The sequence below is a fragment of the Arctopsyche grandis genome, chromosome 12, assembly GCF_051622035.1.
Source record: "Arctopsyche grandis isolate Sample6627 chromosome 12, ASM5162203v2, whole genome shotgun sequence".
Lineage (NCBI taxonomy): Eukaryota > Metazoa > Arthropoda > Insecta > Trichoptera > Hydropsychidae > Arctopsyche > Arctopsyche grandis.
In genome coordinates, this window is record NC_135366.1 from 25379487 (window position 1) to 25402470 (window position 22984).

The following is a 22984-nucleotide window of genomic DNA, read 5'->3' on the forward strand; positions in this document are numbered from 1 at the left end:
ACAAATTAAAAAATCTGCAAAAAAGGCACGCCGCTTTGCGGCGCCCCCCGGCATTGCGGGGTCTGCGGGCGCGGTAGTTACGCCACTGCTGTGTTGGCTTGCATCCGTATCGAGGATGAATTGGTCGTTAGGTCGTGGATGCGTCAACACGGGAGCCATTATCAGTGCCTCCTTTAATTGCTCGAACGATTCCTGACACTGATGTCCACTAGAATTTTCTGTCCTTTTCCAACGTGCTGAGGTACCGCGCTCCAGCCAGTCGATCTAGTGTGTCGTCTATCCGAGGAATGGGGTGTGAGTCCAACTTGGTGACCGCGTTCAAACGTCGATAATCAATGCAGAGGCGTGAAGATCCATCTTTCTTCACCATCACAATAGGATATACCCATGGACTGGAAGCTGATTCTATGATACCTCGTCGTAGAAGATCGTCAATCAGCTGCCTGACTTGTCGCTTTCTGGCTAATGGTGTCCTCCTCGGTGCTTGCTTGATTGGTTTGGCGTGTCCCACATCGATGAAGTGTACAGCTTTCGTAGTACGGCCGTGACCGTCCTTGTTCCAAGCAAATGCCACTGCATTCCGTTGTAACATTTTATGTACAACGGAATGTTTTCAAAAAAAATATTGCAAAGAAATTACAGAACAAATTAAAAAAACTGCAAAAAAGGCACGCCGCTTCGCGGCGCCCCCCCGCATTGCGGGGTCTGCGGCCGCGGTAGTTGCGCCACTGACTTGCTGCCGTTGTTCACACGATAGACATTACGCAAAGGTTTGTTCTAGCTTTGTGATTGTCAGGTTTTCCACTGATGCGTTCACTCTTCGTAGTTTAACTTCCACCCCAGACTCAGCCATCGATATGTTAAGTCCATTCCTAGAAGGTCTTTGTCATGGATATCGGCCACGGCGAAATTCCACTTGATTATTTTGGTTATGACTTGATCTTGGCCTCGATCCATTTTACGATGTGTAGGTAGGAGGGAGATTTTGACGTCTGTCTCGCTCTCCTCCTTTTGACGTTCAGCATTTTATACTGGTTTCTGGGAAGTTGTCGATATAGTTCTAAATTTAGAACAGAAATCTCTGCGCCGGTGTCGACAACCATTTGACACGGTATGTCACCAATCGCTCCGTCGATTTTCGGTGACCCTCTTGAATTTAACGGTACAGCACGGGTATTGTGTTGGGCGTGGTGATCATCATATCCCGTTCTTGGATGATCACTGCTCGTTTTCCGATGATGGGGTTTCGGATCTTTTGTCGTCTTCACGCGAGTCTTTGAGTCGACGTGCCGTAGTTTCTCGACAATTCCTGTTTATATGTCCCAAACTTCCACATTTCCAGCATCTGATGTATTTGGGATCTTTCTGTTAAGAACCCCATTTTTTTCGGTAAAACGTCTTGGTTGGGCTTTCTACTGTGAAAAGCGTGCTTCTGTGGCACGGGTCGTGATGGCTGTAGTTTCGGCCAATCCTGCATGCGGCCTGATGTGTCCTTGCTGGTGCGAGCGAATTTTGTCGCCTCGTAGACCGCCTCAGCGACTTTTACGACTTCCGGAAGACTCGTACTTGGGCTTAGTCTAGCCACCGCTGCTTTGACTTCTGAATGCATGGTGCTGTTTATGAACATGCAAACAATCACGCGTTCGAGAGCTTCGGGCGCGAAACTCATCCTCATCCTCTCGTTCTGGATCCCATTTTCTTCCGCTGGCCTTTTCGAAGTGTTGGTATACGGATGTCCGATTGCCGTAGCGTGTTATAGGACGGGATGTTGTGACCGAAACCAACTATAAAAAATAAGTTTTTATAGTTGTCTCGTTAGCGGCGTGTAACTTTGTGCATGGGTCGTTAAGTTTTATAGGTCCCAGATGACCAGGCGACATTGTTTGTTTTGCACCCCGGTTGTTGCTACTTTGGGGGGCTTTTCTCGTTTTCCGATTTCTTTGGATTGAATGAGCACGGTTTTTGGCATTTGAATGCCTTGGCACCATGTTTTTTGTGGAAGTAACATAGTATTTTCTGGGAGGCATCTCGTTCTCTAGCTTGTTTTTAAGTCGAACGGTTTTGGCTGCGGCTGCGCATTTGTAATTGTTGTATTTCACGTTTGCGATCAGCCAGTTTTCTCTGATATTTTTTGATTTCAGCTGCCATTTCCACAATATTCGGGTGTGCTGGTCGTTTCCTTCGTTACTTCGTAAATCTCTTGATTGTGGTACACCTCCATCAATTCATCTGCGGTAGCGGCCAATTGTTGGAGCGTTGGGTCAGGCATGGATTTTAGTATTGCCTGCGCATGCTTGGGGAGGCTTTGCATCCACAGTGTTTTTACTATCTGGGAGTCAGGGTGCTGTTTACCAGCCAATTCTCGCATCTGGCTCAATAAATACGATGGTTTCTTGTCACCGAGTTAGAGACCAGTGAGTAGGCGGATGGTGCGGCGTTCCACTGATTCGCCCAGTCTTTCGAGTAATGCGTTCTTCAATTTTTCGTATTATTCTCCATTTGTGCGTGGTCCAGTTACGATGTCGCTAACGAAGTTGGACACGGTTTCGTAGTCCAGGGCTGCGACGAGGCATCCATATTTCGTACGGTCGGCTATTATGCCGGCACCATCAAAGTGAGCTTCTGCAATTCCGATCCACAGGGAGATGTTTTCCTTGAAAATCGGTGGTAGGCGTAGCGCTATGCGTGCTGTCTCCAATGGTGCTGGGGATTCTTGTACAGGTGGCGGTTCTGGATCTCCGTTCACTGACATGTTGTTCTAAGTTTGCTTCGGTTGAGGCTGCGGTTGCAGCGACGTTGCGATGTTCTTCGAAAGGGTTGATAGTCGTAGCAGTGAAGGTGCGATGTTTGTTGAAGGGGTCACCAGTTATAGGACGGGAGGTTATGTTGTGACCGAAACCCGGCCTATGGAAACTTGTAGATAACAGAGGATATTATTTTTTCTTCAGTATTGTCAGTACAGAAAATTCACGGGGAAGTGGGCTAGTTGCCTGCTTCAGGGGAAAAGTCTGGACTGGACCGCCGCTCATTGTTCAATTGTTGTAAATGCTTTGTAAAAAAGGTTCGGCAAACCTTTAACAATGCATTTACAACATTTGAACAATGAACGGCACGCTGGTTATCCGGGCTTTAGTCATCACCATCTGACCATTTGACATCTTAGGTGTTTCACCGGCCCCACTTGAATCGGAGTCAATGGGCTCTGCTTGAGCAGACATTTCTCGTTCTCCAAACTCGAGCTCTTCATCATCCTACTTGAACTCTTCTATTAGCTTCAGCTTCAAGGTAGTCCATGACTTAATTCCCCATTCTATATCCAGGAACAACTTCGCTGTTCCTACGCAATATTCTCTACCGTAGACCAGTTGCTGCAGGGGCGTCCAGTGTAATAACTTCGCAAATTCTTCCATGCGCTCAATCCACTGGCTGATTGGCACACCGTCGATCCCCTCAAACTGTGGCGCGTAAGTCTCGAATTCGTCTCTATCGAAATATGGCAATTCGTCTTCTTTACTATCTGGGAGTTAGGGTGCTGTTTACCAGCCAATTCTCGCATCTGGCGCAATAAATGCGATGGTTTCTTGTCACCGAGTTGGAGACCAGTGAGTAGGCGGGTGGTGCGGCGTTCCACTGATTCGCCCAGTCTTTCGAGTAATGCGTTCTTCAATTTTTCGTATTGAACTCTTCCTTCTGGGATAAAAACGTTGCCCCCGAGTTCTGCATGTTGGTACAGGATATATGGGATCACTTTTTTTGATTCGAAATAGCACAAGTTGTGTTATATTCCTACAGTGTTATGAGTTTCTCCATTAGTAGCTGGTAGTCGTCCTGCGTATCCTGTGGAAACCGGCAGACGTAGTTCATGGTCGCGCCACGCATCGCTGCACACAGCCTCGTCGACAGATTTTGTGATCACTGAAGTCGAGCTGTGAATCGGAATCTCGCTAGAAATTCCTCCCAGGAACCTGACCCATCGTATGTCGGGAACTCTCGATATTTACCACGGTGAAATTCATTGACCGGTTCGTGAGCGATATGCTGCGGTGATAACCGCATTTTAACCGATTCGTCTTTTGCTGGGGCTTCTTTCTACGCCGCTTGTAGTGTCGCCATTTCCTTTTCCATGGCACGAAGTCTGTCCTCCAGTTCTCGGGTTTGACTTCGTTGTGGCGTTGCGTCGATCTCCGGCGGTTGCTCTGCGCATTTTCAATTCTGCTGGTTGCCCGTCAATGTAAGATAGCTGAGTGGTCCTCTCTCGCCTTTGAATGCCGTCAAATGCAATGCGTTACCACATCAAATGCGAATCGCGGCTTACACCACAACTCAGCTTTCGTCAGATCTCTTCGGTCTCCGACGATTTCTATTTCTTTGTTGCTCTGCTCATCTCCGATTCCACTCGACTGACACCAATGTTGCGTGGAAGTGAAGTGGGGGTTTCCAGGATCGGAGTGAAAGACGCATTGGTGCTGTAGAAGCGGTTTATTCGTCCGCTCTCGTCGACGCTCCCGGTCCGAATGCCTTCCAATTCGAAAGCGCCCCATATTTATACTGTTACGGGGACAAGTAGGAGATGGTGTAGAATATTATAGTCACAGATTTTGTCAAATGATTATATTCTTTAATTAGCTGTAAATATAAACGAGATTAATGTACAAGTTACTAGTCTCGAAGTGCTAGTTAGGTAGTTTAATCACAAGTGCCTTGTGAGACTGTTTGATCGCAAGTAACTATGTAGTAATCATAAGTTACTAGTAAGGCAGTTTAATCACAAGACTTTTATCGCAAGTGATCAGTTAGATTGTTTGATCGCAAGTGATCAGTTAGAGTGTTTGATCGCAAGTGATCAGTTAGAGTGTTTGATCGCAAGTGATCAGTTAGAGTGTTTGATCGCAAGTGAGGTTCAATAGATCTAACATGAGCATTTATACACAAAAGAATGATAAGTTTTAACCAATCACAGAATGTTGGTAAATAACAAAGTGATTAAGATACAGAGCAACATCCGTGTGTAAGACAGTTTTAATATTTGATTTATGTATCCTTTGAGAGTATCGAGACATTATTGAGTAGAAACACAATTTATCATAGAGATAAATAGTGATAATAATATTTTTAGGGTTTACACGTATCGTGGGACAAAATGCAGCTATAGCAATAAAGATTATTAAAAGTAATACTTTGGATTTCAACAGGCCATTAACTATGTCGTCTTATATAACAATCGTGTTAGAAACTCGCATAAATTATAATAGATAAAAGTTAAGTAGATAGGATTGAACAGAATAGTTGATTGTACAGTGCGGAAGCAATAAAGATATTGAAAGTCTCATAAATAATGAGGGATAACTTTAAGAGATAACATCATAAGTAGTTAAAAATGAAACAGATGTTCAAACTTAAGGTTAAAGGGTATTATACATAAGTATATACATAGGTTGTAAGATCCTACCACATAACAATACATATTGGGCTTAACAATCTATTGGTCCATGAGTCGGGCGATCCTATTGGCCGTTACATACGGCTCATTCATACGTAGAGGCCATTTTGGCGGGAACGAGAGATCAGGTGATCTGCGCTAGTAAACCATCGGTCCACGAGCGCCACTCACCTAATCTCTACGTTACAATATAATGTATTATACTATAATACCGAACTATTTTGGTAATACACTATTAAATATTGTTCTAAATTTTGTATGGTCATACGTCGATGCCTATCATTAAAAATATATTTTAAAAGAAAACGATCGTTCGACATCGACCGACGTTGTGGGTGAATACTTAAAATAGGTGGAAAAAGATTTAGTGGATTCCTAAGAGAATGAAGCAAATGATATATCTGAAATACATACATACATATGTGGATTATTGAAAAATTTAAGTTATGACTGATGCTAAAATTATTTAGATCTGCCCGTGGACAGAATATCACTTGACAACAAAAGAACACCTAAAGCTACTTCTATTAATATTACATTTCTCTGGATAATAGTGACTGCTGGCAAGTTATTCTGCAATATGAAAGTAGTAAGAATCATTGTTTTAAAATAGGATATCAAACAAAGAGGTGGCATTTGTAAAAAGCTCTGCCACAATTATTTGGATTCCAATGGATTACCATAATAAATACTAAATCATAATTATCAAGTCAACATTTACTTTATATACTTTAAAGGCATTTTTTTGTTATGTTAATTCCACGCTGTAATTTAATATAAAATCAATTAAGTTATGTTAAGCTACTTATATACACCATTATTTTATTGTACCATTTCTCAAAGCGAGTGTCGAATGAGGCATAGCAGAGAAGTGCATATATGTATATTGAATTAAAATGAAGTTACCTGTATAATTTTTTTTATTTTTATTTTATTACAATTTATCAAACACACTCTTCTAACAGATTGCTCCAAAGCGGCGAAAGGTGGAAAATATCACATTCAGTCTCGGCAGCAACGATTTCATTAAGAAGTCGAATAGCTCTTGGAATAGGAGCCATTCGAAAAAGAACTGTGCGGTCAGGAGGTACAGCCAGCAAATGATGATGTCTACCACGCACATAGTGATTAGGGACATAAAGTCCCAACTGCTCCAGCAACAACGGGCATGACGTATTACCACGTAAGAGCAGGAGAACGAAACGAATTAATGAGAAGTTTCTCCGAAGTTCAAGGGAATTATACCCAAGCATGCCCAAAAGGAAAGGAGTGGGGTAGAGATATAGGTAATACCCATATTCTTTCCTATATAGGAAACGAAGAAATGCTTTTTGCACTTTCTCAATCATCAGAGAGTAATTTGCTTCATGCGGATTCCACACAATCGCATTATACTCTAGCTTACTTCTCACAAGCGAATTGAAAAGCAAGCGACAAGACAAAGGATTGGAGAATAATCTTGCATATCTCAAAACAAATCCAAGTCGACGAAAGGAAACGTCAGCGACTTTCTTGATATGGTTGTGATAGGTGAGTTGAGGATCAAAAGTGATACCCAAATCGACCATATATTCCACACGCTTCAACAAGACGGATCTAATGGAATATCCGTGACAATAGAGCGAATGTGCACGTCCATAGCTCATAATTGCACATTTATTTAAATTAAGTTCAAGGCCTAAACTAGAACTGAACTCCAAGACAGCGTTAATATCAGCTTGAAGGAGAGAGGCTTGCCTCTTATCCTTGACAGCAAAAAAGAATTTAACGTCGTCAGCAAACAAGAGACATGATGTATTACATAAAACTCTAGGGAGGTTATTAATAAGAATTGTAAATAGTAATGGGCCTAAAGTGGACCCCTGAGTAACACTAGATCGAGTAAAAAATGAAGGAAATTCATAAAGACCATATCTAACAAATTGCTTCCTATCACTAAGATAAGAAGCAAAGAGTTAAAGAAGACGCGTTGAAAAACCCACTTTAGCTAACCTGATCAAAAGAGCGTCATTATTGACTTGATCAAAGGCTTTACGAAAGTCAAAGTAGGCTACATCAACTTGCTGACCAACGTCAACTTTAGACATGATCAAATGTGTGAAGCAGGCGAGATTAGTGGTAGTGGAACGACATGGTGTAAAACCATGTTGCTCATCACATAATAATCTTTTAAACTGCGTAAGAATCAAACGGTGAAGAATGATGTCAAAAATGTTGTGAATAGCCGAGATAATAGCAATAGGTCTATAATTTTCAACCTCATTTTTAGAGTCACTCTTATGAATAGGAATGACTAGATAATTTCCATTTTTCAGGATAATTACCAGAAGCAAAAATAAGGTTAAAAATAAACTGAAGAGGCTCTAAAAGCGAATTACAGCATGCCTTTAATACGTCAGGGGGCACACCGTCAGGCCCAACAGATCCTTTCAGCTTCATAATAGCCATCCTAACATCTCCAAGCGAGACCCGCGGAATGTCTATACCGACACCCTCAGTACCAATTTGTGAAGCCAAACTAGCATTAAGGGATGGTTTTCTCTGGTCAAAGACAGAGCTAAAAAAATGAAGCAAAAGCATTAGCGATCTCAGGACCGTAAAAACTTTTATTACCAAATGAGAATGAATGCTCAAGGCCATGTGAAATATGCTTACTCTTAATAAATCTGAAAAAGTGGTTAGGATTAACCACAATAGCACTCTCCATCTCATTAAGATAGACAGTATATCGCTCACTCACACCACGTTTCACGATCTTCCTAAGAGTCCGGAATTTCTCATAGTCACAAAATGATTGGCTACGTTTCCATCTTCTATGAGACAACCATTTTGCACGCACATCACTTATAAGTTTGGATCCAAACCACGGTGGAAATACCCGACGATGTTGTTCCGAATTAGGATAAATGATGAACCGAGGAACATAACTGTCAAATATATTATAAAGTATATTATACAAAAATTCAACAGCATCACCAGTATTCATGAGGTACATTTGGCGCCAGTCAATTGAACGAACCTCATTATAAACCAATTCAGAATCAACACGAGCAAAATTCCATCGCAGTGAGGAAACCCCAACCGATGAAGAAGCTGAAGCAGCTCTCACAGAAGAAAAAAACAGAAGCTCAATATGTAATGCATCATGATATAGGTCCTCAGGGATGATCGCAGTTCCTTTTGGGCATTGGATCATCGTTGCTGACACATTAAATTCATTCACTAACATAATATCAAGCATACTTGGATTAATGGGTGAACCAATCTGTATTATGTCGCAATAGGAAATCACAAAATTAAATTTATTGCGGACATGAATATTAGCACTAGGTAGATGCTAATATTCATAAAATCACCCATTATTAACAAAATATCACGTTCATTCATAAAATCACGCACATTCATCATATTCACAAACAATAACTCGTATACGTCCTCTTTTGCAGCAGGTGGAATGTAAACCACACATATAAACATTCTCAAAAATATAAAATCAACTCTCACCCATAAGTCCTCACCAGATAGAGTTTCAAAATTTGTCATCCGGACTGACCGATCTACTCTATCGCGACGATGCACCCTCCAGAAAGAATCAAAAAGTTCAGCATCAAAAAATGATGAAGTCAACCATGTTTCCGTTAGTGCTACCATATCATCACAAATAGTAAAAACGGCTGAATTAAACGCAGCCAGTTTTGTCCTGAGACCTCGTACATTTTGGTAATAAATTACCAGTTTTCGGTCTCCCAGTTTGGCGCGTGACTTTTTTTGAGACAAGAAATGGCAGTTTTGATTGAGCCAACGGAGGTTGAGCCAACGGAGACGAAACGGAAGAGGAAGCAGAAGAAGAAGCCAACACAGTCACAACAGCATCACGACTATCAGGACCATTTGAGCAGGCAGATGTAGGAGAAGAGGCAAACATCGACGTCATGCGACCGTTTCCATGGAAGATTCACCAATACTTGCAGACGTAGTTATCAGGCTTCTAACATAGCTAAAATTATGACATCTATGGTCAGACATTACAAACATCGTAAACAATACATTAATAAATAACATTTTTCATGTAACAATACGAATTTTTACATTCAATAATCATCCACAGAGACATCCATGGAGAAAAATCTGGCGAAACCTGAGATATAACAATAACACTGAGCAACAAAAAATCACGTTTTTGAGGTTCCAAAGCGGAGACTAGCCAATCTTTACTAAGTTTGACCCACTGAATTCGAATATGATATTGATTTTTGTTGGTGGGTGATCGTTTACGAGATATGAGTGTTTAAAAAAATCCGCGATATTTACAGTTTTTTGGCTTTTGCGGTCTTTAACTCAAAATTTAGGATTGTTACGCTCAAAGTGAGTATTGGAATCAATAGTCAGATATTTTTCCTATTAATGGTTATATTTCATTGCTTTAAAATACTTATAATTAATTATCTAAAGAATTTTAAAGTCAAAAAAATATATTTTTTTTACGGATTTTTTCTCCACAGTGACAGTGTATGTGTTTCGTCGTCGTCTTGTCGACCAGCTCGTTCTGGAACGGTGCGGGGTGGGGTAATTAGAAAGCCACGGTTTTTGGTTATGACCTTGTTTATTGATTTGTATGAATGATGCCGAGCTGGGGAGTACGCTCGGCGCCTCTGCCCCATTGCGGAGGCTGTGAATGAGCACGCCAACCCTTCAAGCATCGTAACCTGTGCACCGCGGTAATATGTGTTCTCCGAACAGCACTTCGGTCTAATGCGTGCGAGTGAGATCGCGTGTGAGAGAAAAAACCGATGTTAGTTAGTGTTTTGTCCCTATATGTATGTACGTAGCTGACAAACTCAACGAGTCGTAACTCGTAAACAATGTATACCGCGAATATCCAAAGGTTACGATGCTCTGTTATCCCTTTCGCCCACTCAATGATAAGAATGAGTGAAAGACAAAAGGTGAGAGCAGACGGTCCGATTTGCATACTTATTATTATTATTATTTTGTCTTTTTTAACAAAGTAGTATCGAAAGTTTTGTCCATCCCATTCAGCAATGCGTTTGTTGAACGCATTTTTTCTATAATGGAATCCATTTGGAGAAATGACAGAAATAGAATGCGATTAAATTTAGTTCGAACTGGCAATTCGGATTAATTTTGATATGGATTGCGAAAATTTTTACACATCTTTAAAAGCGGTCTCCGTAACGAGCCAGAATCTTAAATTACAGAAAACGCAAATATCGGAAGGCAAAGATCGAAAATCGAAAGATGTTAAGTCGAAAGATCAAAAACCTTTGAACAATACGCGGCACCTTCTGGGTCCGGTGACTACTGATATGACAGCTGTCAAACTACATAGTATTATAGTCACGCAGAGAACTACCTGGCTACGGCGTTTGTGCTTCTGCTGCCTTTGTAATGATGGAGTGCAGACTTTGCCTGTGCTCTGCCCCACCAGAGGCCTTCGTCTCCATCCATGGCGATCCTCATCCACAGCAATTGGTGCAACGCATTTGGACCGGCTGTCAACTGCGGGTCACTTACTCTTAGCCCATTACTATTACTGATACCAATTTCATTAACCCTCAAAATCATCATTATCTTTGTCATTTGCAGGTTAGGAAAGGCGATCATCTGCCAGATATGATATGCCATTCGTGTGTCACCAATCTGGAATTGCTCGACAGCTTTCGAAGCGCTTGTCTCCAGAGTGACGAAAAGTCGAGGATGGTTCTAAACGAGTCTTTGAAAATCAAGACAGAGGAAGTTTTGCTGGAGGATCTAATATGGGAAGACGAGTTGAATGGTGATTTGCCACCAAAAAATTCTGAACTCAATTCACACAAGCATATTCATAGTAGGGTAAAGCCACACAAATATGACATTTGCCACCCCAAAGAAAAACTGTTCAAATGTGATATATGTTTAAAATTTTTCAAAACAAATAAAATCCTCACTAGACATATGCATATTCATAGTGGGTTAAAGCCACACAAATGTAATATTTGTTCACGATCTTTTACTCAGAAGTCTACCCTCGTTGTACATATGAATATTCATACAATGTTAAACACGTACAAATGTCATATTTGTTTAAAATCTTTTAATTGGAAGTCTTCCCTCGATTCACATATGAATATTCATACTGGGTTAAGGACATACAAATGTGATATTTGTACAGGATCTTTTACCAAGAAGTCTAACCTCGTTAAACATATGAATAATCATAGTGGGTTAAAGCCACACAAATGTAATATTTGTTCACGATCTTATTCTCAGAATTCTAGCCTCGCTAGACATATGAATAATCATAGTGGGTTAAAGCCACACAAATGTAATATTTGTTCACGATCTTATTCTCAGAAGTCTGGCCTCGCTAGACATATGAATATTCATACAATGTTAAAGACTTACAAATGTGATATTTGTTCAAAATCTTTGACGCGGAGGTCTCACCTCGTTACACATATGAATATTCATACAGGGTTATTAAATACTTACAAATGTGATATTTGTTCAAAATCTTTGACTCGGAGGTCTTACCTCATTTCACATATGAATATTCATACAGGGTTAAAGACATACAAATGTGATATTTGTTCAAGATCTTTTAGTCTGAAGACTTACCTCGATAGACATATGAATATTCATAGTAGGAAAAAGCTATATAAATGCTATATTTGTTTTCAATCTTATTCTCAGAAGTCTGAACTAGTTTCACATATGAATATTCATAGTGGGTTAAAGGCACACAAATGTGATATTTGTTCACGATGTTATTCTCAGAAGGCTTCCCTTGTTCAACATATGAATATTCATAGAGGGTTAAAGACATACAAATGTGATATTTGTTCAAGATCTTTTACCAAGAAGTCTAACCTCGTTAAACATATGAATAATCATAGTGGGCTAAAATCACACTAATGTAATATTCGTTCACGATCTTATTCTCAGAAATTTGACCTCATTAGACATATGAATATTCATACAATGTTAAAGACTTACAAATGTAATATTTGTTCAAAATCTTTGACGCGGAGGTCTCACCTCGATTCACATATGAATATTCATATAGGGTTATTAAAGACTTACAAATGTGATATTTGTTCAATATCTTTTACCAAGAAGTCTAACCTCGTTAAACATATGAATAATCATAGTGGGTTAAAGCCACACAAATGTAATATTTGTTCACGATCTTATTCTAAGAAGTCTGACCTTGTTAGACATATGAATATTCATACAATGTTAAAGACTTACAAATGTGATATTTGTTCAAAATCTCTGACTCGGAGGTCTCACCTCGTTACACATATGAATATTCAAACAAATGTGATATTTGTATGAATATTCATTAAAGACATACAAATGGGTTAATGCTACATAAATGTTATATTTTTTTTCGATCTTATTCTCAGAAATCTGAACTCGTTTCACATATGAATATTCATAGTGGGTTAACGGCACACAAATGTGATATTTGTTCATGATCTTATTTTCAGAAGGCTTCCCTCCTTAAACATATGAATATTCATACTGAATTTTGAAAAATGTTTGACTCGATAGAATAATAATATTTTCGATATTTCGAAATTTAAATTTGTTATCAATGTCAGGAAATTTGGTACGCAGAAGGTACTTTTAAAGTATTTTGAACAATTTTATACAATCCACGGCCTAGAAAACAATGTGGCTCTACCTTTAGTATACGCATCGTGGCTGCTTCTTTCATTTTAGTCAGTGTATATAACGACGTATTCAAGAAAATGGGGTCGTCGATTTAGTGAACAAATATTGGCTGACCATCCTAGTATATGGAAATTCTTATACTAGGTTCTCGTTCTCGGTCTCGATTATATACGTGGGATTGCTCACAACTTATCATATTAATCGTTGTTGAATTTTTATGTTGTTTTATAATGTAACAACTGCCATTCAAATTAACTTTTGCAAGTGATGTGTCACCGATCATAATTATTGTGTAGTGAAAAGACTGATTAGCTTTTATATCAATTGTGTAAATTATTTTATATTTTAAATATTTGTATACTAGTGCATTAATTAAATATTGTATTTTCAGTGCGTTCCAGTAAATTGTTATATTGTAAATATGTAAACTATCATAATTATTGTGTATTAAAAAAATCTCAAAAGTTTTTATTTCTTTCAATTTTAAAAATGTTACTGTGTACTTTTTATTATTCCCATTATTTAAATAATTTTAACATACATATTCATATTTACTTTTTCTTTATTTCATAATTTTCAACTCCAGCTACAATTTTTGTAATATTTCGCTTGAAATTTTGAATAGCAAGTGGAGACTCTTGTCTCTTACAATCTTAGACTAACTGTCGCCAGAAGATAAAGAGCGATATTGATTTCGTAATTTGTTTCCATTCGATTTCTTGTTTGAAAATAGGTTTGAAATTTTGTTCAGTAGAACTCAAAGATTGTTAATGATAACAATGCCAGCTGTTCTCTTGAGTAAGTATCAAATGAAACATAATGTTTACACAAATCTTCGTCTTTTTCTCGTGTTCGGGTAAAAAATATACATATATAAGAAAAAGATGAACAGAGAACATATGTGTGGTAAAAGTATATTTACCAGTTGTAATATATTCCGATTAGCCAAAATATGTTTAATCTATCCCATATAGTTATTTCATATGACAATGGATTTAAAATGTGACTTATCGCAATCAGTCGATATGTAAGTATTCACCAACAGATGATCCGCTTGAAATACCATATAAGTGCTCATCATATGACATTTCTTCGCTGAATTCCGTTTCTTCTATCTCCTTTATGAATATGATTTATAGAACCTAGGCTTTCAATGAATGCAACTTGATTTTTTATTCAAAGTACTGATTGTCACTTAATAAAATGGCACTTGACTTCTTCGGCAATTTCAGTCGGTATGTCTCTATTAACTATTAATTGATAGTGTAAGTATTCAATAGTTTCGAAAAAATCAATTAGAGTAGACATTTAATAAAAAAGTCCTAAAAATAGTGTAAGTTCGTGCGTACAAGTTAATTTACAAGTTGAAACTTATAGATATGAAATTTCAGTTCGATACACGGTTTAGGATATACACATAATAATTCAAAGAAAAATGACCACTAACACGAAAACCTTGTGAACTTAATAAGAGATAAGTAAAAATAATGTGTAACGCGACGTCCTTCCGGTCGTCCCGTCGGTTGGCATGTTGTTTCCATACGTATTATAGAAATTGAAATCGAGCTCCATTCTTCAGAAATGCTAGCTCCTTTAGATTTAGAAGTTGAAAGACTTTAATATTAGAAAAAATATCACATCCAATATTATTAGACTTACATAGTAACAAGGGATATTTGTTTTTTTTTCTTCCCACATCTCCATACTCCAAACATCTGGCCAAGAAGACAAACATATCGCATCACTATCACTACTATCATTTATTATATTTATACTACTAGATTCTAAATTGATTTACTTCGTTTGGCAAAAAAAAATTGTGTCGAACATAAATTTCGTTTTGAAAAACTATTTTTATAATTTTAAATCAAATTTAAATACGTATATTGTAAATGTATAATGCAGTAAACAAAACAATAAACATACATATGGTTAAACTACTTAATGACTGAACATGAATTTTACTATTTAGCACTGTCTCTAAAATATTATTATTAACTAGAATTAAATTAACTAATTTAAAACTAGGAGTAAACAACTATTTAAAATAAAAATAAAAATATTATCGCCCGTTTAACTCAAATGATGAGAACGAACTAAAGAAAATACAGTATCATGTTATTTGAGCCACTTGCCATTTGCGCACCCATTACTCTGTTGCGGCTCGCTATACGACATGGTCGAGTTTGGTCACCTTCCTGCGAGTGGGGACCAACTCGATTGTGTTCGAAGTTAGCTACTCACTCTGCCTTCAGCTGTCATAAATAAAACACGTGCATCAACATGCCAGTCGTCTCATTCGTTTATCCCCCATAACTCCTTAATTTATTGCGTAATTTCTCGTGACCATACAAAAAAAATCAGACTTTTTTTTGCATTGTGCAAGAAATGCATCCTCAAACCAATCTTCGAGCGATGAAGATTGTTCTGCTATATTTTTTTGCAAATATGGGATACACCGTTATCGATCACTGTCAAGCTCCGTCCGAAGGGTCGAATTGGAATATATCACCATCAAGTTAGTATAAACAATTCTATATAATTTCAACGAGACCGCTCCAATAAATATACGGTCCGATGTATATACTGCACGATACCGCGTATTTGACTCCGTATACGCGTGTTTTTTTTATATTTAAAACTATCTAAAAAAAAAATCCCGCGTACAGCATACCGCATCCCTCGCTGTGTGATCACGCCTTTAACGAATATGTTCTGTACACTCTCGTATTTGGCTGTTCTCGTATAGTTTTGGCGAGAATGTGGAGCGGGCTTAAGGCAGGGAAGGTATGTTGACCGTATCCCGGCCTAACGAAACACATGTTGTGTAGTTTGTAAGAAGTTATTTATTGCTCTGTAGGAATCTCGTCACCGCAATCGAAACATCTATTCCGATGGAGGATACATTTCTCACGCTCAGCCATTGACGTCATCTTGAGTCGAGAAACCCCCCCAACAAATCAAGCGGAACGACGCGAAGTCGAAGAAGACCTGCATCCATTAAAGTGCAGCTGTACAAACAACAACTACATCGTAACCCATTGAATAAACATCCAGACTCACTGGAACAAAGGGTGATAAAAACTAAATGAGTGGAACGACGCCACCTATTCGAGAATATTCCACCCTAACAAATCAAACGGAACGAACCGCATTCCTCGCATCTCTTGCACACGAACCGCATACAGCGGACTACTATATAAAACCACACAGCGGGCTCAACATCAGTCAGACTTCAACAACCACCACGACAACAGTCGACATCCAGCTTCTGACCAGCCACCCCTACACTACCCTACAATGGAAGAACGGTTGCAACTCAGAGCAGATCCAGAGCAACAACACATTGCAGATCCAACGGCCGCCACGACACCAGTCAACAGCCAATAGCCGTCTCGAGAACACTACGATTCCAGCCGCTTCGAGAAACTTCCTCAAATATTCTAATACACTTGTACAATAACACTGTTCGACAAATGACGACTTTTAAAATGTTTCAGAGACGAGATATAACTTTTCTTATAGATCTATGCCCAGTGAACACGAATCTGGTAATAAAAAGTGTTGATTGGCTCGAGATTCTATATCTTGGTGTTGTTTGGTCGATTTCTCAAAATATGTTAATTTCCTGTTAAAAATGAATATTGGAATCTACAGTCGGGTATTTTATCTTTCATTTGTAGTACTTTTCAGCTTTCAAATCTCTCTAAGTAGTCGTCCAGTTCAAATCAAATGTCAAAATTACGTATTTTCACTTGGGATTTTTTTCCCACTGTTAATACTATATTATATTGAGTATTTTCTATTGAAACATGTTTATTAGGATAGTTTTCTGGCCACACTATTTTTTGATTTCGTTTAAAAGGGGTAATTGGATGTGTGGTGAATTTTAAACCGGTTAATTTTCGAGCAAAAATTTCGTATTAGTAGAGAACATATTTGTGTTGCGTGCGCTGCATCATTCTCCGCTGTAATGTGCGTCATTGTATACAACGATATAGAGTGGTCACAAACTTTTTTCAATGTGTTTTTAAATAATTTTGTAATGAAATAATTAGAAGGATTTCAATTTAATAATATATTTATTGAATACGAATATGTATAACGTAAAAATAAGTATCAGTACATTTTAAGCACCCGAATAAAAATAAAAATAGAAATGGAAAATAAAAACAAAAATCAAAATGAAATTAAATACGAAGATAATGAACATTTCAAAGATAAATAATTGTGAAAAAATAAAAATATATCTATATTAAAATAAAATATTATGTTATATATGTTCTGATATTGAAATATCAGAACATATATAGGAATAAAAACAAAAAATTTATTTTTTTTAAGTTCTTTGTACCTACTTAAAAAATAATGCTTTCGAAACAAAAATATAAAAAATTGAAAAATTAAAAATATTTATTTATAAAAATGAAAAAAACATGAATAATATAATGATAATATTTACATACATATATCACAGATATAAACATGATTGATAACTGGTTTTCCTCGATAAATTACATTGCCTTCATCTTTTTCGTTTGTATAAAAATTCTGGTTCAGCTCGACTCAATGTCCAGCAATAATCCGCTAACATTGTTGAACTGCATTTACCCTGGTACCGCTTGGTATTTAAATGAGAATGGAGTATATGTATCTTCAATGACATATTGCAACCTAATTTTTCATATGACGACAAAAGATTAGTGTGGCCAGAACACTATCCTAATAAACATGTTTAAATAGAAAATACTCAATATAATATAGTATTAACAGTGGGAAAAAATCCCAAGTGAAAATACGTAATTTTGACTTTTGATTTGAACTGGACGACTACTTAGAGAGATTTGAAAGCTGAAAAGTACTACAAATGAAAGATAAAATACCCGACTGTAGATTCCAATATTCATTTTTAACAGGAAATTAACAGATTTTGAGAAATCGACCAAACAACACCAAGATATAGAATTTCGAGCCAATCAACACTTTTTATTACCAGATTCGTGTTCACTGGGCATAGATCTATAAGAAAAGTCATTTCTCGTCTCTGAAACATTTTTCGTGTCGAACAGTGTAATTAGTCAAACAACTTAAAACAAACACAACAGTGTTTCGTTAGGCTGGGATACGGTCAACAGCTCGATAAATACATTTGTTATTGTATGTACGACGAAGTATGTATGTAATTTAGTTGCTTCGTGGAGTGAGCTATGTTCGAGGTGCTGAAGCTCACTAGCGTTGATTCTGTTGATCTGGCAGTGCGACAGTTTCTGTTTCAGTTCAACACGCGGTTGTCTTTGTCTAGGGTTGTTCTGCTTGATTAGAAATGCATTCCAGAGGGGTGCCGACATACATATGCGTGACGTGGAAGTATGCTTGTGTATTGACATCGATATTGAATAAGTACGTGATTCGATATATCCCTACAGTTTCACTCTAAAGAAATCGAGGGTACGGTCGTGCTCGAGACGTTTGTGTTTCTGCTGCCTATGTAGTGATGGAGTGCAGACTTTGCCTGTGCTCTGCCCCACCAGAGGCCTTCGTCTCCATCCATGGCGATCCTCATCCACAGCAATTGGTGCAACGCATTTGGACCAGTTGTCAGCTGCGGGTCACTTACTCTTAGCCCATTACTATTACTGATACCAATTTCATTAACCCTCAAAATCATCATTATCTTTGTCATTTGCAGGTTAGGAAAGGCGACCATCTGCCAGATATGATATGCCATTCGTGTGTCAACAATCTGGAATTGCTCGACAGCTTTCGAAACGCTTGTCTCCAGAGTGACGAAACGTCGAGGATGGTTCTAAACAAGTCTTTGAAAATAAAGACAGAGGAAGTTTTGCTGGAAGATCTAAAATGGGAAGACGAGTCGAATGGTGATTTGCCACCAAACAATGGCGAGGTAATAAATTTATCAATGATGATATCTAACCATTCTATAAAATCAAAGTCTTATAGTTGTTACAGTAAATTGAGTAACGTTGTGCTTATTTTGTAGATACACGGAGTAAAAATAACTTCAGACTATAACAGACCAGAAATGAAGAACAATATTGTAAAAGCAACACAGACAACGTCCCACACTAAAAAAAATCTGTATGAATGCGACATTTGTTCAAAGTCATTCGTTCAAAAGTATCAATTTTTAACACACATAAGCCGCCACTCTGGAGAAAAACCGTTTAAATGTGATATTTGCATGAAATCATTCAGTGTAAAATTTGACCTCAGTTCACATAAGCGTATTCATAGTGGGGTAAAGCCACATAAATGTGACATTTGCTTAAAATCTTTTGTCCTAAAAACTTACCTTTTGAAACATATGAGGCGCCACCCCGAAGAAAAACCATTCAAATGTGAGATTTGTTTAAAATCTTTCAAAACAAAGTATGAACTGATTAAGCATATGAATATTCATAGTGGGTTGAAGCCATATAAATGTGATATTTGTTCACAATCTTATTCTCAGAAGCCTTACCTCGTTTCACATATGAATATTCATAGCGGGTTAAAGCCACACAAATGTAATATTTGTTCACGATCTTATTCTAAGAAGGCTTACCTCGTTTCACATATGATTACTCATACTGGGTTAAAGTCTCACAAATGTAATATTTGTTCAAGATCTTACTCTCGGAAGTCTGAACTCGTTTCACATATGAATATTCATAGTGGGTTAAAGCCACACAAATGTGATATTTGTTCAAAATCTTTTACTCGGAAGTCTTACCTCATTTCACATATGAATATTCATATTTGTTCAAAAACTTTTACTCAGAAGTCTTCCCTTTTTAAACATATGAATATTCATACAGGGTTAAAGACATATAAATGTCATATATGTTCAAAATCTTACTCTCGGAAGTCTTCCTTCATTTCACATATGAATAATCATAGTGGGTTAAAGCCACACAAATGTAATATTTGTTCACGGTCTTATTCTCAGAAGTCTGATCTCGTTAGACATATGAATATTCATACAATGTTAAAGACTTACAAATGTGATATTTGTTCAAAATCTTTGACTCGGAAATCTCAACTCGTTTTACATATGAATATTCATACAGGGTTAAAGACATACACATGTGATATTTGTTCAAGATCTTTTTGTCTGAAGTCTTACCTTGTTAGACATATGAATATTCATATTGGGTTAAAGCCACATAAATGTTATATTTGTTTTCGATCTTATTCTCAGAAGTCTGAACTCGTTTCACATATGAATATTCATAGTGGGTTAAAGGCACACAAATGTAATATTTGTTCACGATCTTATTCTCAGAAGGCTTCCCTCGTTAAACATATGAGTATTCATACAGTGTTAAAGACAAAAATGTGATATTTGTTCAAGATCTTTAACTCGGAAGTCTATCCTTATTGAACACAAGTCTGCCCATTTGAGCTAAAGCCACATAAATGTGACATTTGTTTGAAAGCATTCGTTCAAAAATCTTCATTTTCAAGGCATTTGAAGTCTCACACTGGAGATACGGCACACACTTAATGCGATATATGTTCAAAACCTTTTTCTCACAATTATCCTTGTGGCACTTAATAGTCATACTAGGTGAAAAGTATGATTGTCATACGTCCCAATTAATCGGGATCAGTTATTATAGATCAGAGGCGGTGAACCTTTTTTAATTTATATTTATTTACTGATTGTCAGGCGTGCATACTTACAAAATTTTAATTACAAAAAAATGAGCTTTCATGAATTATATTGAAAAAATTTAAACAAAATTATTTAGTAAAATTAATGAAAAATCATAATAAATATGAAAATATAATATAAAAAATACTTGATCCATGAGACTTTTGCTGTTAAGAAACCTACATATGTATGTAAAACGATGTGATAGAAACAGAAATTCCCATCCCAAGCCACTGTTATGTAACAATGCTGTAAAGTCACATGCAAAATCTCACTGATAATATTGCTGAATATTTATATAATCAATTTACATATTTTAAATATGTAAATTGTATTTAAATTTAAATATCCTTGATAAGATCTTGGTAGGGAGTTTTCTGTTCGACAATTATCCTGTGCGACGAATTTTTGAGCGACAAGAGAAGCGCGCAAGCGATTTTCGTAGCGGCGGTTATCCTGGTAGCAATTCACACTTGGGGTGTAAACCGTTTACCATATCGCTTCAACAAAATATAACCGATATGAAGCAATTGTTGATGTAATGTCTGAGATTTTAAATGTAGAATTAAATTATGTGAATGACTGGTTGTGTGAAAATAAATTAAAGCTGAATGTAAATAAAACAAAAATGATGTGGTTGAATGGTAAAAATAAAAATATATTGAATGAATGTAAGAATTGATGATAATTTAATTGAAAAATTTGAAAATATAAAATACTATAAAATACATAGACTCGGGACTAAATTTTAAGATGCACACTGACTATATAATAATAAAAATGGCTAGAAAAGTTGGTATATTATGTAGATTAAGAAATATTTTAAGTAAAAAAAGATAAATTTTAGTGTTCAATTGTCTTGCCACTTGTGGTTTATTGTGCCACTGTGCTTAATGTGTTTAGTGGCCAAGATTTAGAAAAAATGCAAAAAATACAGAATAAAGCTATGAGAGGTATTTTGAATGTGAGTGGATTTAAGAGTATTGGAAGTATGTTAGATGAATTAGGATGGATGAGTATTATAATTAGTCTAAATATTAGTACATTGTCTTTTGTTTATAAGTTAGATCATAAGTTATTGCCTAAGTACTTTGATGCTTATATAATAAGGAATAGAGATAAACTAGAAATAAGGACAAACTAGTTGTAAGTAGAGTAAGAAAAAATAAGACAGTTGGGGGGGTGTTTTTCGCAGGGGTGTGCTCATGTATAATGCCCTCCCTGAGTGCATCAGGTCTGTTAAGACCATGGACGCATTATTGCGAAGTACGAAGAGACACCTCTGTGAGGGACAGTACACATATGTAAGTTAATTATAAATTTTAGAGTTAAGTAATTAAGATGTATTTTTTAGATTAGCTTGACAGCTAAGATAATATATAAATAAATTGATTCGTCTATTAGCAGATGGTGATATCGAAATATCTTTTTATAATCGAAAAGCCAACAAATAAATAAAAAAGTGAAAGTAATACGTCTAAAACCGCAAGCATTTTTACTGTCGCTCTTACTTCCTAGAATCTAGGAATCACCCGGATTGCACCTGAAACCTGACAAATAACAACTGTTTGGCGCATTGCCTGTCCAGCTTGTAGGTGACAATAAAAAGATAACTGTTTTGTACGCTGTGGCAAAAATATTTTAAATCAATGTATAATTTTCAAATGGTAATGAAATTTTGGGGGGGGGAGGGGTGATGTTCAAAGATGATCAAAACCACCTTGGCGATGCTGCAAAGCTTGAAGGAAAATAATTGAAAATAAATTTTAAACCTATCGACTGATTAAAAAAAAATTAAATTAAAATTCTAATTATTGTTTTAAGCCTTCTAGTTAGCCAATTAGTATTTTAAAAAAGCGGCTACCAACCATTTTTAGCAACAAAATTTTTAAACTGAAAAAAAATTCCCGTCATCTTTATGATAGAAATGATTGCAAAATTTAAAACATAAAATTTTTTTAGACTAGGGTAACCAACCTTTTTTATATAATAAAATTTTTAAATTGAGAAAAAAATTTAAAAATATCATCATCTTCATGATACAATTGATTGCAAAACTTAAAATGGCTTTGTAACCTAGGGTAACCATCCTTTTTTTATAGAAAAGTGATAAAAAAAAAATTAAAATATACCATCGTCTTTAAGCTATATATAATTGTAAAATTTAAAATAAAATTTTGGACTGGGGTAAACAAACTGTTTTTATA

General features: G+C 36.8%; 2 protein-coding genes and 1 long non-coding RNA gene across 6 annotated transcripts; 2 read left to right on the forward strand and 1 right to left on the reverse strand.

The window, feature by feature from the left end:
- Positions 1 to 1998: 1998 nt before the first annotated feature.
- LOC143919649 (uncharacterized) lies at positions 1999 to 6351 on the reverse strand. Of its 2 annotated transcripts, XR_013261257.1 has the most exons (4): positions 5978 to 6351; positions 5463 to 5578; positions 3589 to 4548; positions 1999 to 3202 (listed from the first exon to the last, which is right to left on the reverse strand). It is a non-coding gene; the product is annotated as an uncharacterized LOC143919649 (long non-coding RNA). The 2 variants fall into 2 exon arrangements; XR_013261256.1 differs by lacking the exon at positions 1999 to 3202 and having other exon boundaries at positions 3683 to 4548.
- A 4397-nt stretch (positions 6352 to 10748) lies between these two features.
- LOC143919642 (uncharacterized) lies at positions 10749 to 13587 on the forward strand. Of its 2 annotated transcripts, XM_077442057.1 has the most exons (3): positions 10787 to 10966; positions 11048 to 11880; positions 11968 to 13587. In XM_077442057.1, exons 1-3 carry the CDS (start codon positions 10850 to 10852, stop codon positions 12353 to 12355), a joined length of 1338 nt encoding a protein of 445 aa, XP_077298183.1. In that variant the 5' UTR covers positions 10787 to 10849; the 3' UTR covers positions 12356 to 13587. The 2 variants fall into 2 exon arrangements, with proteins under 2 accessions (XP_077298182.1, XP_077298183.1); XM_077442056.1 differs by having other exon boundaries at positions 10749 to 10966; positions 11048 to 13587.
- Positions 13588 to 18223: 4636 nt separating this feature from the next.
- LOC143919639 (uncharacterized) lies at positions 18224 to 22249 on the forward strand. 2 transcript variants are annotated; one of them, XM_077442050.1, is made up of 5 exons: positions 18471 to 18728; positions 18810 to 19025; positions 19122 to 19846; positions 19902 to 20281; positions 20532 to 20820. In XM_077442050.1, exons 1-4 carry the CDS (start codon positions 18615 to 18617, stop codon positions 19924 to 19926), a joined length of 1080 nt encoding a protein of 359 aa, XP_077298176.1. In that variant the 5' UTR covers positions 18471 to 18614; the 3' UTR covers positions 19927 to 20281; positions 20532 to 20820. The 2 variants fall into 2 exon arrangements, with proteins under 2 accessions (XP_077298175.1, XP_077298176.1); XM_077442049.1 differs by having other exon boundaries at positions 18224 to 18728; positions 19122 to 22249.
- The last annotated feature ends 735 nt before the right edge of the window (positions 22250 to 22984 follow it).

Excerpts from the sequence above, each read along its gene's own strand:
- LOC143919642 (XM_077442056.1), top strand. The coding sequence starts at position 10,850 with ATGATGGAGTGCAGACTTTGCCTGTGCTCTGCCCCACCAGAGGCCTTC. Across the intron at positions 10,967-11,047 it reads GGACCGGCTGTCAACTGCGG|GTTAGGAAAGGCGATCATCT; the intron begins GTCACTTACTCT and ends TGTCATTTGCAG.
- LOC143919639 (XM_077442049.1), top strand. The coding sequence starts at position 18,615 with ATGGAGTGCAGACTTTGCCTGTGCTCTGCCCCACCAGAGGCCTTCGTC. Across the intron at positions 18,729-18,809 it reads GGACCAGTTGTCAGCTGCGG|GTTAGGAAAGGCGACCATCT; the intron begins GTCACTTACTCT and ends TGTCATTTGCAG. Across the intron at positions 19,026-19,121 it reads TGCCACCAAACAATGGCGAG|ATACACGGAGTAAAAATAAC; the intron begins GTAATAAATTTA and ends CTTATTTTGTAG.